This window comes from Barbus barbus, assembly GCF_936440315.1.
Source record: "Barbus barbus genome assembly, chromosome: 36".
NCBI lineage: Eukaryota > Metazoa > Chordata > Actinopteri > Cypriniformes > Cyprinidae > Barbus > Barbus barbus.
Genome location: NC_136714.1, coordinates 10099881 through 10113280, shown reverse-complemented (window position 1 = coordinate 10113280; position 13400 = coordinate 10099881). Strand labels below are relative to the sequence as shown.

General features: G+C 39.1%; 1 protein-coding gene across 2 annotated transcripts in view; it reads left to right on the top strand.

The window, feature by feature from the left end:
* LOC306856302 (teneurin-2-like) overlaps positions 1-13400 on the top strand; it is a gene marked incomplete at its 5' end in the record, with an annotated part of 227828 nt that overhangs the window by 15467 nt on the left and 198961 nt on the right. The window contains 2 exons of one of the 2 annotated variants that reach the window (XM_079395481.1): positions 937-1212; positions 13243-13290. In XM_079395481.1, the coding sequence (XP_079251607.1) occupies positions 937-1212; positions 13243-13290 (324 nt within the window). The remainder of the gene's footprint in view (positions 1-936; positions 1213-13242; positions 13291-13400) is intronic. The other variant, XM_079395482.1, reaches the window with a different exon arrangement.

Sequence of the window (13400 nt, the reverse complement as noted above, 5' to 3'; positions counted from 1 at the left end):
GTGTCGTGCAATCATATTATGTGGATGTGCACTGTGCTTTTCCCCCGTATTTGTGCAAAATACAACTCTTCAATAGGTTGTTCTTGCAAATTTCTCTTCAACCTGCTGAGTAGTTGAATGCAAAGCCCATTCAGCATAATGTTTTTAGCTACTTATGATATTATTATTAAATATTGGTGGTTTCCTGCTTTGCATCGCACTAATGTAATAGTGAGTCATTATTTTGTAGTCATTAATTGCTGTGGTTTTATGCAGTGCACAGATTTATGGATCATCCTCATTCACGAATAAGCTTGTCCTTTTAATGTTTACCTCATTAATGCATAGTTGTTCCCTTATTAATTCATATGTAAATTAAATGAATTCATCTATCTAAGCTGATAGAGACACGTAAGTGTTGTAAAATTAATATACACTACGAGAAATTATTATATACTGCAACACATTGGACTTCTTAAAAGACTTTTCATCTAAAGTCTGAGCTTAAAAGCATGAAATCAGTTAAAACTAAATAATAAAATAAACATTGTCTATATGTGCATTTCTTTCCAATACTAAAATCAAATTAAATAAATATAATTTGACTTTAGCTAGTTTATTTTATTATATAATTCAAAGTAAAAAAATAAAAAATAATATATAAGTATATGACCCTGGACCACAAAACCAGTCATAAGTAGCACAGGCACATTTGTAGCAATAGCCAAAAATGCACTGTGTGGGTCAAAATGAAAGATACAATAGACAATACAGAGCTAAACTTTATTTACACACCACAATGAAGACTTGCTAGAATGAAGACTGTGTTGTCATTATGTAATTTAGCAAAGCAAGTTCTTAGTCAGAGCCATCCAGCTCTTTAAGGAGTCTGGGATGCCTTGCAGCGAACATGCTCTTTCTTGTTTTTGTGCATTAATACTTGTATTTTCATTACAGGGAGCTTCGCATTGGCAGATCTGGGCATGTGTGAGCCTCCTCCGTCATCCACTCTATATTGTTCCAATATAAGCCTGCTGCAGGACAGATACGGTCTGAACGCCGGATCTGACGGTGACTCGGACCCCGAGGGGGTCATGACCCCGGAGCGCGCCGTCCAGCTGTGGAGCGGGCAGCCCCTGAAGTCCTGTCACAGCTCATGCCTGTCCAGCCCCGACCACTCGGTTCTCACTCTCACCGACTCTGAAAACGAGCACAAGACTGAGGAAGAATCAGGTAGGAGAGAGAGAAAGAGAGAGAGAGAGAGAGAGAGAGAGAAACACTTGGGTGTGTAGAAATTAATCAAATGAAGAGACAAATGAAAAGACACTGATGACTGGAGATTTATCAGAAGGGTAGTGCATCTAAATTAAGTGGAAAATCTGTAATTTGGTAAGACATTAGTTCCAACAACGAATGCCGGTGTAATGAGACATCTAAATGAAATGTTCTTATTCCCCAAAAGGCCTTCAGTCTTTTTTGGTGTGAAATTGAGCATACTGAATCATAGAATAAGGACTATTTATATGATTACAAAACTTAGGCGTCAATATTTATAAAGCCGTAGCATTTTCTAAAGACTGCATTCACTGTGCTGGCGAGATCAAAGTGATTTACAAACCAAAGAGGAATCATCTCAATGCCTGCAATCTCAAGAGGCGTTTCTCTTTGATATAATAAGACTTTTTGCAACAAACCATCTAACTTGCCAATGTACCACGTTATGCATTTATCTGGTTATCAGGTCATATTTATAAAATGGTTTCCGCTCACTGCTGAACTGAGACAGTTTAGCTTCTTCCTTTCATAAAACAAACACCAGACACAAGCATGCAAATTCAGAGAAATCTGTGTGGACGTACTGTACTGTGGTGAAGCTACAGTTGTACTGCTGTTATCAGTCTCATCAGAAAGATATTTGAAACAGTCACTAGACACTAGTCTCATTGAAAAGCTTAAGATCATTCTTCATTTTACACATTTTGTTTTAGGGCCTAGTTGTAGTTTTTGTCTTTGATGGAAATGTCCATTTAATTATATTAGTGTTGTGTAATATTAATATAAACATTTTTTCTGAAGAATCACGAGACACTGAGAACTGGAGTAACGATGCTTAAAATTCAGCTTTGCAAATAATAAAAATAAATCGCATTGTAAAATACATTACAATAGAAAAATGTTTAATATCTTTTCACATACTGCTTTTATTGTATTTTTATTTATTTTTGATAAATACAGCTTTGGTGAGCATAAGAAAAATCTTACTGACCCCAATCTTTTTGTATATATGAAAATTGTCCTTGTGAAAACATGGACTGAAATATGGCATATAATAAGTATACAGTATGTACAGTGATGTGAATTCTTCATACATTATGCTATTTTCAATGTTTATAGGCTATTTTCTTTTCACACGTTCTCCTTTTTAGTTCATTGCATTAGGTGTAGCACATTGAAGTGCTCACAGTGGTTTATTCATTATTATTGAGTTGACATATTACTGAATTTCACCTGGGCATTTGCTTCAATGTTTGTGCAAATATAAATTTTAACATTACATTAGGTTATGGATACAGTTTATAAATCTCATATTAATGCATAGAATGGGTTTGTGAGCCGATTAACCTACTAGCAATAGGTTCAGTTTACTAGTGATCAGCTCTTGTAACTTAAGAGAGGCAAAACATATGATTTGAATAAATTCTGTGAGCATTTTTGGAAACATTTTTCTAATTTAATTATTGTCATAATGAGTCAGTGATATCAAAGTTGAAGCAAAATCAAAAAGCAAACTTTTTTTTATAAGTGCTTGCAAAAAAAGCACTTCAGGTTCTCCAAAATGTTGAGATTAGAGTTGCACGCCTCTGAAAGGCTTTTATTGCACACAGAAAATAAAAAGAAGAGGAAGCGAATGGAGCAAAGTGTTTAGGAAGGAGATGCAAAACTCCAGGGGGTGCTAACAGAAAAGGAGCAAGACTTCTTTGTTGAAGTGAGCGTGTGAGCAGAAAGGGGAAGTAGATCTAGAGGGTTGAATGCAGGCACTCATCGTTCAAAGCCGGCCCAGCTATGCTGCTCCATTCCTGGACATCAAGGCCACCACATGCATTAATGGAAGCAGGTTGTGCAAAGGAAAGGCACAATGCGGGATTTATGATACCTGCGGCAAGATGCAATAAGCACCAGGTGCGTCTCATCACGCACTGCCAGCAGTGTTCCAGTTTTGTTCGCCTTCTTCTAGGGACGCACTCCTATTGTGAGCCTTCACATGTGCTATTGGTATGAAAGACAGGAAGATGATGGCGATGTTGATAAGGAGAATTGGGTATTGGGCATTGAGTATTGATTATCAGTCACACAGTTGGAGTATTTAACATGGGAAATTGACACTTTCCACTAATATGACTTAAACTAGAATCCTGTGACTTAAATCAATACAATGTTAAACTATCAGATGTTAGATAAAATCAGTTGGCAAAATTAAAATAAAGCTATTTGCACAATACTAGTGTATTTGTCAAGTTCAACAAATCAAATTGATTAAAGGGATAGTTCACCCAAAAATGAAAATTCTATCATTAATTATGACCTTTATGACCCTGCGTAGACAGCAAAGCAACTGACACGTTCAAGGCCCAGAAAGGTAGAAGGGATAGCATTAAAACAGTCCATGTGATATTAGTGGTTCAACCGTGATGTTTTGAAACTACTATAATCATTTTTGTATGCAGAGAAAACAAAAATAGTGACTTTATTCATTTAGTTTGTTTGTTTTTATATAGATTGACCTCCTACAGGAGATGAAAACGATTTGACAATTAATCACACCCTTGGTTGAAAAGTAAAAATTTGACTTAATTTTTTATAGATATAAGCCCTGTACCATTTTTGTGGAAAGTGCCAATGACTTCTACACCCCTAGGGATTTTTCATAGGATCTTTGGTGTGTCTTTGAAGGAAGGGACTTTGAGCCTTTTTGTTTGGAATGGTGCTTGATGACACTGCCACTGAAAAACTCTCGAGACTGCAAGCGATAGACTCAAGCCCCAAGACATTAAAAACAGTAAAAAGCAATACTTCTGCAGCAGTGCTTCATTTGACAAGATCAACTCCTCCATCGCTTTTACCCTTTCTTTCAAGTGAGAGTAAGCATATGAACAATGTGGACAGTTTCCAGAACAGAAAACAGTTTTAAGAGTATGACAGTTATTTATGCTATAGAAATAGGGAGTAAAAATAAATCAGGATGAATTTGTGTTTGTTCAACAGTGATTATAAAATAAATGTTAGCCAGGTGTAAGAAGTCTTTTGCTCTCGTCTTTGACTTCTTACACACCACTTACACAGTTTCTCACTCAATTGAACTTCTTTTTATCCCATAATTTAATCTTTTAATCTTTTCTCTATGTTCCGCACCCACTAAAGCCCGGCTCACACTGTGCGATTTTGGCCACGATTTGTTCGTCTGAGACAAATTTTGAAAATCCTAAAATCCTAAAAGATTCCTATAATCCTAGGCTAAAATCGGTTGACTAGATCGCTGGTTTGACATGTTCACCGACAGCCGATTAATGGCCGTTGCGATCATTTTTTTCCTCCGACTAAATTCTGGCAGTGTCAGAAGATTTCAGACACTTTCCTCAAGTTTCCTACAGTGTGACATCTCCTACGACGACCGTCAAACCAAGAACCAATAGGAGCACTGAACTTGATGACGCAATTAGCGCGACAACTTCAAACCATTCATTATTTGTAAAAAACAATATATGTACAACGTAAAGTTTACTTAAAGTTTATTTATTAAGGGGCAGGATGTTTAAACTCGAATAACAAAATTACCTCAAGTTCGCTCTGTAGAACTGGAAGTCCATAAAGTCCTCTTTTGCCCAGCCATGACTTGCTCCACACACGTCGTCTTTTTCGTTTTTTTTTTTTTTTTTTTTAACATCAAGGCATGTAATTAATAAAACTAACGCTACACGTTGCTGTTGTTTGCTAGCTACCATTATAGCGAGAGAACGCGGGTCACGTATTGATGACGTAAAACTCCGGACAAGTCTTCTTGAGTACGTCCGTTTTTATCGCGTCTTGACTGTCGTACAGTCTGACATTAAGACAACTGTGATCCTACAGTCTGACATGGGGATCATGTTCGTACAGTGTGACAAGCAACAATCGCAAAAGACTTTTAAAAATCGCACAGTGTGAGCCCGGCTTAAGTGACAGTTAATGCATTTATAATGCTGCAAATGTAGCAAATAAATGCTGTTATTGTTAACTTTCTGTTCATCAAAGGATTCTGTAAAAAAAAATGTAATATGGATTCCATAAAAATATAATGCAGAAAAACTGTTTTCAACATTGATAATAATTAGAAATGGTTCTTGAGCACCAAATCAGCATATTAGAAGGATTTCTGAAGGATCATGTGACACTGAAGACTGGAGTAATGATGTTGCCATCATAAAAATAATATTTCACAGTGTTACTATTTTTTACTGATCAATAAATGCAAAAATATTAAAATGTCTTACTGACCACAAACTTTTTTGCATCTTGCCTTCCACAAAGAATGAATCACCATAAACACAATTTCCCAATCAATCAAACTTCTTTTACTGCCTTAATTACATCTTTTCTCTACGGTCCGCACCCACTCAGATGGCTGCTTCTATGAATAATCTTCATCAATACATGAGCATCTGCTTTGTGTCCAGCTGTGTTTGTAATTAGCACATAAACACCAAAGTGATGTTTTTTTCATAGCCACCTGCCGTCTCACAATCTTGGTGACACAAGTTCTTCACTCTGGTAATGGACAACTGAGTCACGGTGTGCGTTTCAAAAAAGTAGAAGTTGAGATTGATGCACGTTTGGCCTGTGGGCGGCATCGGTGGCCTTGTTGCCACTGTGACAGACATTCACCGTAGCACTGGCATGTGCACACGCTGGGAGCAGCATGATGTTCTGAGAAGTATCGTTCGCATTGTTTCCACCGCTGCTCTGAGCCAAGCACAGCGGCCCACTGATCTTTGTTTTTCTCTTTCTTCTCTGTTCTGAACTTCCCTTTCAGAGCCACAGGCAGAAATTGAATCCCTCTGTCCTAAACTCCTCCCTTTCTTCTGCCTACTGAGACTGAAGTCCACTTCAAGTCTGTGTGTGTTACTTTAATGCACTACGTTTAAGAAAAAATAAGTTTCTCCATTTGTGTGTGTATTTGTGTACATTGAAATAAACGCAAACGCAGCAGGACTTCGACCACTAATGGATTTCCACCGTGGGAGCTAATTAAAAGGGATGGCGATAGCTGGATTTGATCAAGAGAATGCTGGGTGACTAGTCGCAGCAGTGAGTCCTGAGGCGCTGTTTTCAGCCACCGTGTGTGTGAAGAGCGTGGCATGATGACATGATAAAGACGGCACCTTCAGGCAACACTTACACTCATTACCACTCGCTTTTGTTGGCATTCACGGGTCAACTCTCAGCGTCAAAGAAACGCCCGGCCGACGTTCCTGGGCTCCCTTTCCCAAGTTTCCTCGCTCAGATCTGCCGTCTTCTGTTGCTCGCTGAGCCTTGGTTACTTTTACAGACAGTGGGTTCATGTCCCTGGCAGATTACAACTAAATGATTAGAGAAGGAGCGCTCATTAAAATGCCACAGTTTGCTCGTGGCGCTGTTCGAACTCTTTTAAGTTCTCATGGTGTATTGTCACACAGCTTGCACTGAGGCCATTAACTAGTCTAAGGACACAAACTTCAGCTCTTGGGAGTCATTGCGCATGTTATGAGAACAGTGAAACTGTGAAATGAGAAAACAAAGTTTGGCCAAAGATGATTGCACTATATGAGTGTGCAGATTAACCTTCTGATGCATGATTTATTAAGTCACAAAGGCAAAAAAAGTTATATACTCATTCACACTCGTTTTTGTTGGTGTTATACTTCTGTTTTTCTCTATTGCACTATTTAGTAACACTTCTTTTGCAGTGTTCTTGTTACATGTTACATGTGCTTATAGTAATAACAATAAATTGTGCATAATAACATGAAAATAAAACCTAAACCAAATATTAATTCTACTCCTAACCCTAAAGTAAGTACACGTTGGTTATTAATATTATTTAGTACTTAAATGTACAATCACACTGCAATAAGGACACATTGAAATAAAGTGTAAGCCAATTATTTATACACAATCTAAGCATCAGTGTTTAAAATGTTAATTATGCATAATATTGTTTAATTATAAAAAGCATCATTATATATTACATATTTACATTTTAAATGTACAAAAATGTATCATTGAAACCTGATTGAAAGTATTCCTTAGAAATTTGGTAATACTTTACAGTAAGGTTCCATTTGTTAACATGGTCACACTTTTGTATAGTGACCAATTCTGTAATTATTATTCTATCTATTAACTACAACTTTTGCCTCAATAAAGTACTTATTTGCTGCTTAGTAATTAGTTAGTAAGGTAGTTGTTAAATCTAGTTATGGGGTTGGATTAAGGGATCTAAAAAATTGTCATGCAGAATAAGGCATGTGCTTTATACGTAGTAATAAACAGCCAATATGCTAGTAATATGCACGCTAATAAGCAACCCGCTAATAGTGAGAATTGGTCCCCAGACTACATTACACTACATTAGTTAACATGAACTAATAATGAAAAATATGGTAACTTATTAGTTGCTTATTAGCATGCATATTACCGTATTAACATACTGGCTATTTATTAGAACTTGTAAAGCACATATTGTGCATGACCATATGTTCTACATCCCTAATTCTACCCAATACCTAAACTTAACCTTAAACTCAACTACCTTACTAACTATTAATATGCAGCAAGAGTTAATTGAGGCAAAAATAGTTTATGTTTTTTTAATAGTGAGAATTGGGCCTTAAAATAAAGTGTGACCTTTTTACTTCCAAATCTTTTTATTAATTAAGTGTAACCTACTTTTATGTTAACAAAGCCAAACCACTTCCATCAGCTATATTGAAATTATGGTATCATAAATCAACAAAATTGCATATAAAGAAATCAGAATAATGCGGAAGGTCAAAAGTGATCACTCATTGTTATTTAGATTTAACATCAAATCCTGAATGCTAAAAATGCCTTTAAAAGTCATGTCCATTGTTGTAGAGACATACTGTTAAAACTGAAAATTAGTGCTGAATTCATTAGGCGAAGTGGAACATCTGCTAATTTCCAGAAGATTTCTGGCATGCGCGTAATTAAAGTGTCTGACTAAAGAGCATGAAGATTATCTACAATTATGAAAACTAGGTAATCTGCAGGATTTTTTAAATTTTCTGTTCTTTTTCATGTTGGTAGCAGAAATAACACCATTTTGCCATTGAAGTCCAACCCGTCGCTTCTTAAAGCGAAAAAAGGATGTGAATACTGAAACTGAAGACAGTTAGCTTTTTAATGAACACCCCACTCCAAATATGTCTAGTAACAGGTATGTCGATAACTAGAGGTTTTAAAGACTTTTCGAGGAGCTTTGGTTTCCATGACAACAGGTGAAACCAAATGGCGAGGTCAGCGGTGAGTGTGTGTGCGGTGTCTGGTTGGTGTGCGAAAGTGTGTTTGAATGTTCTAGGGATAATTTATAATGTTTATCCGAAGACTTTGGGGTTCTAAAATTAATGTTCCATTTTCAAAAATACAAAGTGTTTGTTAGTGTTGTTGTGTGTAAAGGTCAAATGAGCTGTTATGGGTAAAATGATCCGGATAAGCACACAATTTAAATGAATCAAATATATACAAAATTAATGAACCAGAAAATATTTACCAAGCGTATCATTGTTTCTCTCACGACTGTACAATCCTAATTCTTTCAGTGTGTGGTGGACAGGAACGTTTGACCAATTCAAGATTTCATTTTTCTTAATTTTTTATCTAGTCAGCTTAAGAATGCAACTTCAACATGATTCAAGTAACATTTTTTTAATTAACCATTTAGATCTATTCCACGGGCATCACACATGAAGTTGTCAACATGGTGTAAATGTAAAATTCACTTGTTAAATATCTTTGCAGAAAGGATGAATGAAATATGAATCCACATACTGTCTTAAACATATTCATATTCAGAATAATATAAAAAAACACTTAAAATCTTAAGACAATTCAAATGCAAAATAACAAAGTATAACAGCAGTACACAATTATTAACATTAAATGTTTTGTAAAAACAAATAACAACAGCTTTCAGAATGTCACCATCAGGCAAACATGCAATATCAGACTTAAGGCCACCAAAATGAAAAGCTGAAATGAAAAAAGGAAAGCTGAGACTTTGTTTCATAGCTAAAGTAATCTGCTCTGTCTTGTCTGTCTGTCGTGGCGTTGTCAGTTTACTCTTTGCTTCACGGTATATTTTTACAGCTTGAGAACATGATGTGTGGCTTGTCGGACATAGCAACAGTAACGAAGGGGGGCGGGTCTTGGCGAAGGCAAGCAATAATTAATTAAAATGGAAAAAAAATTAAAAAATAAAATCCTGTTAATCCTCATTTTATCACATCAACTTCTAAATAAGATACAATTTCAAATACACAAGAAGGTGAAATGAAAAAGACTTAAATATAAGAAGAATGTGGTATGTTGTGGCACAAGGATGTCCTCCTCAAATATTTAAAACATTCAAAGCACAAATGTACAGTAGGCCTATTATGCAAAAAAGCTAATTTCTTAATTCTCTCATTTGTTTACACATATCCTTTGAGTTGCTCTAATTTTTGCTAATACTGCTGGTGGCTAAAAGAATGTTATGACATACGTCCAGCGAGCCATTATTCTGGTGCGAGTGTGACCGCTTCTAATGAATCTCTTAATGCTGCTTGTTCCTTCCGATGCTTATCTGTCCCACTTTCACATCATGCTGTTATTTCATGATTGTTTACAATCCATTAGCATTCGCATGGCTCTCAAATAACGCGTGCGCAGCTATTGCATCGTCGCCTCACAAGGAGAAATAGCTGTGACAGTGTTGAACGTTTATTTAACGTATCGATAGTGGTGGCAAAGAGGTAATTGAGAATTGATTTGACCATAATGGCTTTTCATATGTTCCCTACAGAATGCTGATGCTGCCTGATTAAGCCGCGAGACGGCAATTTGCCACTTAATGGGGTCTGCCCTTGTCCTTTCCACAAGACGAACCGACGGTGTGAGAAGTGGTAGTAAAGGGACAGTGTTCAGAGGTGTCGTCTGCATCTGAGTCATTGTACGGAGCACGTTACTGTGGTTTAATCTGTTCTCGCTTTTGTCACCTCAAAGCATTCGCTTTGTAGAGGGAAGTTTCTTAGTTCCGGCTTGCTGCACAGTCTCAACAACTGCAGCAAAAGCCTGAGTACATTTCCTGTGCCTGAAACATGTAAAAGGTGTCCTAACAGTGTTTTAATAAATGTGGAAATAAGTGATAACTTTGACAAATGTGTTTAAGTAATGTGAAACAACAGACATTATTTTACTTATTATAAAAACATATGGGAATAAGACATGAGAATACCAGTGCTATTTCAAATCTCTCATTTTTTCTTGGTTAGAATTTATCAAAGGGGGGTTCAGAGGCCATAAGGGGGTGTTAGGGGTCTGCACAAAATAAGGTAAGTTTATGTAGAAAGTATATGTATACTGTATAATGATTTTAACGTTCACATTTTCTGTATTTGTATTTTGGTACTATTTAAATCTGCTTTCTGAAGAATTATATTGATTGTATTAATTGCATAGTTACAGCACAGGTATATCTGCATATAAAGTAGTTTTGTGGAAAAATAAATAAACAAACAAAGTGTCACGTTCCCTCTCGGGATACAAGGAGGTGCGGAGACGTGAAGGTTCCTATAAGGTTCTTTATTATAATCCAGCAGACAAACAGGGATCATGGGGAGAGACGAACACATCTGACGTGATGACCGGACACAGGGGCTAGGAAACACAGGGCTTATAAACACAGGGAAATTAACGGGGAAGAACAGAAACAGGTGAGGGCTAATCAAACGCAGGGCTTGGGACAAATCAACTAATCATGAAAGGAACGAGGATGGCCAAATAGGGACACGAGAGGAGGGGAAACACAAGACAAGGACTGACATAACGCCCCCCTCCGGAAGGCGTGTCCTCACGCCTAACACCATCCAATGGGGAGGGGGGGTGGGCGCTCTGGGAGCCACAGAGGAGCGGACTCTGTCGGGCGCTCTTGCAGCGCGGACTCTGTCGGGCGCTCTTGCAGCGCGGACTCTGTCGGGCGCTCTTGCAGCGCGGACTCTGTCGGGCGCTCTTGCAGCGCGGACTCTGTCGGGCGCTCTTGCAGCGCGGACTCTGTCGGGCGCTCTTGCAGCGCGGACTCTGTCGGGCGCTCTTGCAGCGCGGACTCTGTCGGGCGCTCTTGCAGCGCGGACTCTGTCGGGCGCTCTTGCAGCGCGGACTCTGTCGGGCGCTCTTGCAGCGCGGGGCTGGACAGAACCAGCGGGAACTCAGGAGGGCACGTGCGTGGAGCCGGCACTGGGGGGCGCTCGGGAAGCGCGGACACTTGGGGACGCTCTTGACGAGCTGGGCTGGACGGAACCAGCGGGAACTCAGGAGGGCACGTGCGTGGAGCCGGCACTGGGGGGCGCTCGGGAAGCGCGGACACTTGGGGGCGCTCGGGAGGCGCGGACACTTGGGGGCGCTCGGGAGGCGCGGACACTTGGGGGCGCTCGGGAGGCGCGGACACTTGGGGGCACTCGGGAGGCGCGGACACTTGGGGGCGCTCGGGAGGCGCGGGGCTGGATGGAACCAGCGGAGACGAAGGAGAGCCGGACGGAACCAGCGGGAACTCAGGAGGGCTGGACGGAACCAGTGGGAACTCAGGAGGGCTGGACGGAACCAGCGGGAACCCAGGAGGGCTGGACGGAACCAGCGGGAACCCAGGAGGGCGCTCTTGAAGCGCGGGGTTGCGGGGGTGCTCTGGGCTGAGGACAGCAGCAGTGCTGGGAAGAGTTGGGTGGCCGGAACATTTGGCAGGGTATGTGGAGGGTCCTGGCGAGCGGTGAGCTGGTGAGGCCGGGTTGTTCTCGGGTTGGGTTGGACGAAGATCGGTTTGACATTCTTCGACTTCGAAATCAATGCCATGTACATTGAGGACATAATTTATCAGCCCGATAAGGGAAAAACTGGACGTGGGGATATCGCAGCTGATGACATCTTTGTCCAACCCAAACCGAAAACACACACCGAGCGAGGCGTCAATCCAGCTCACCTCGTTGGAAACCTCAAGAAACTCCTCTACATACTCTACCAACTCCCGACCATCCTGCCGCAGACACCAAAGCCTGTCTTCAGCCATAGTGTTGTTGTAGGTCCGGTCTTCTGTCACGTTCCCTCTCGGGACACAAGGAGCGAGGAGACGTAGGAGTTCCAATAAGCACACTTATTGGAGAGACACACACACACAATGAGACGAGGAGCTTGGGGAGAGACGAACATCAATGACGTTTAGACCGGACCCAGGGGCTAGGAAACACAGGGCTTATAAACACAGGGAAATACGGAACAGGTGTGGACTAATCAAAACACAGGGCTAGGGACTAATTAAACTAATGAAGACAAACGAGGACAGGAACAGGAAGGCCAAATATGGGCACAGGAGGAGGGGAAACACAAGACAAGGACTGACACAAAGAAAGAAAGAAAGAAAAGTGAGGTTTTCTAAAGTAATTATTAAATATGAATTAAATATTTTCCACATAATATTTAAACTATTTGCTTTCCAATGGTAATATTTAAACACTTATATTATATAATATTAAGATCAAATAAAATAATTATTTAATTTAGTCCTTATAATACCACATTTAATATTTTAAATGTATTCTCACACAATATATAGTAAATGGTTGCTAATACGTGACAATATAATACTGCCTTTCTTCATTATTTTAGTAACTGGTCTCTTGCAAAGGATTCATCATATTTGAGAGTCATTGGCATTAAAAAGTAAAAAAAAATGATCTAGGTCTAACTATTATCAGACTCTTATGGTTACCCCGTTAGAACGGGGTGGGGGTGGGGGGGCATTGATCTCACAGCGTCAGATTGTTCAGGAAAGAAGAAAAATAACTGGGATTTATGTATCTTTTTCCTTTGATTTTCAAGGTCTTTTATATGTTAGTTTATTCTTGTGTGTGTGTTTGTGTTCACTACATTTGTTGTTATTATAATTTGCTTTCCTTTTATTTTGATTTCATTTTTCATTACAAGCATACTTTGATGATGAGGACGAAGATCTGTTTGGTGATTACTATTTCAGTAAGTTACCATATTTTCAATGTTTTCATGTGTTTACTGTGTATTTTGTAATATATGTAATGTATATATATATATTTTGTTTTTTCAAGTGTTTTGTGTGTAAAGGGAAT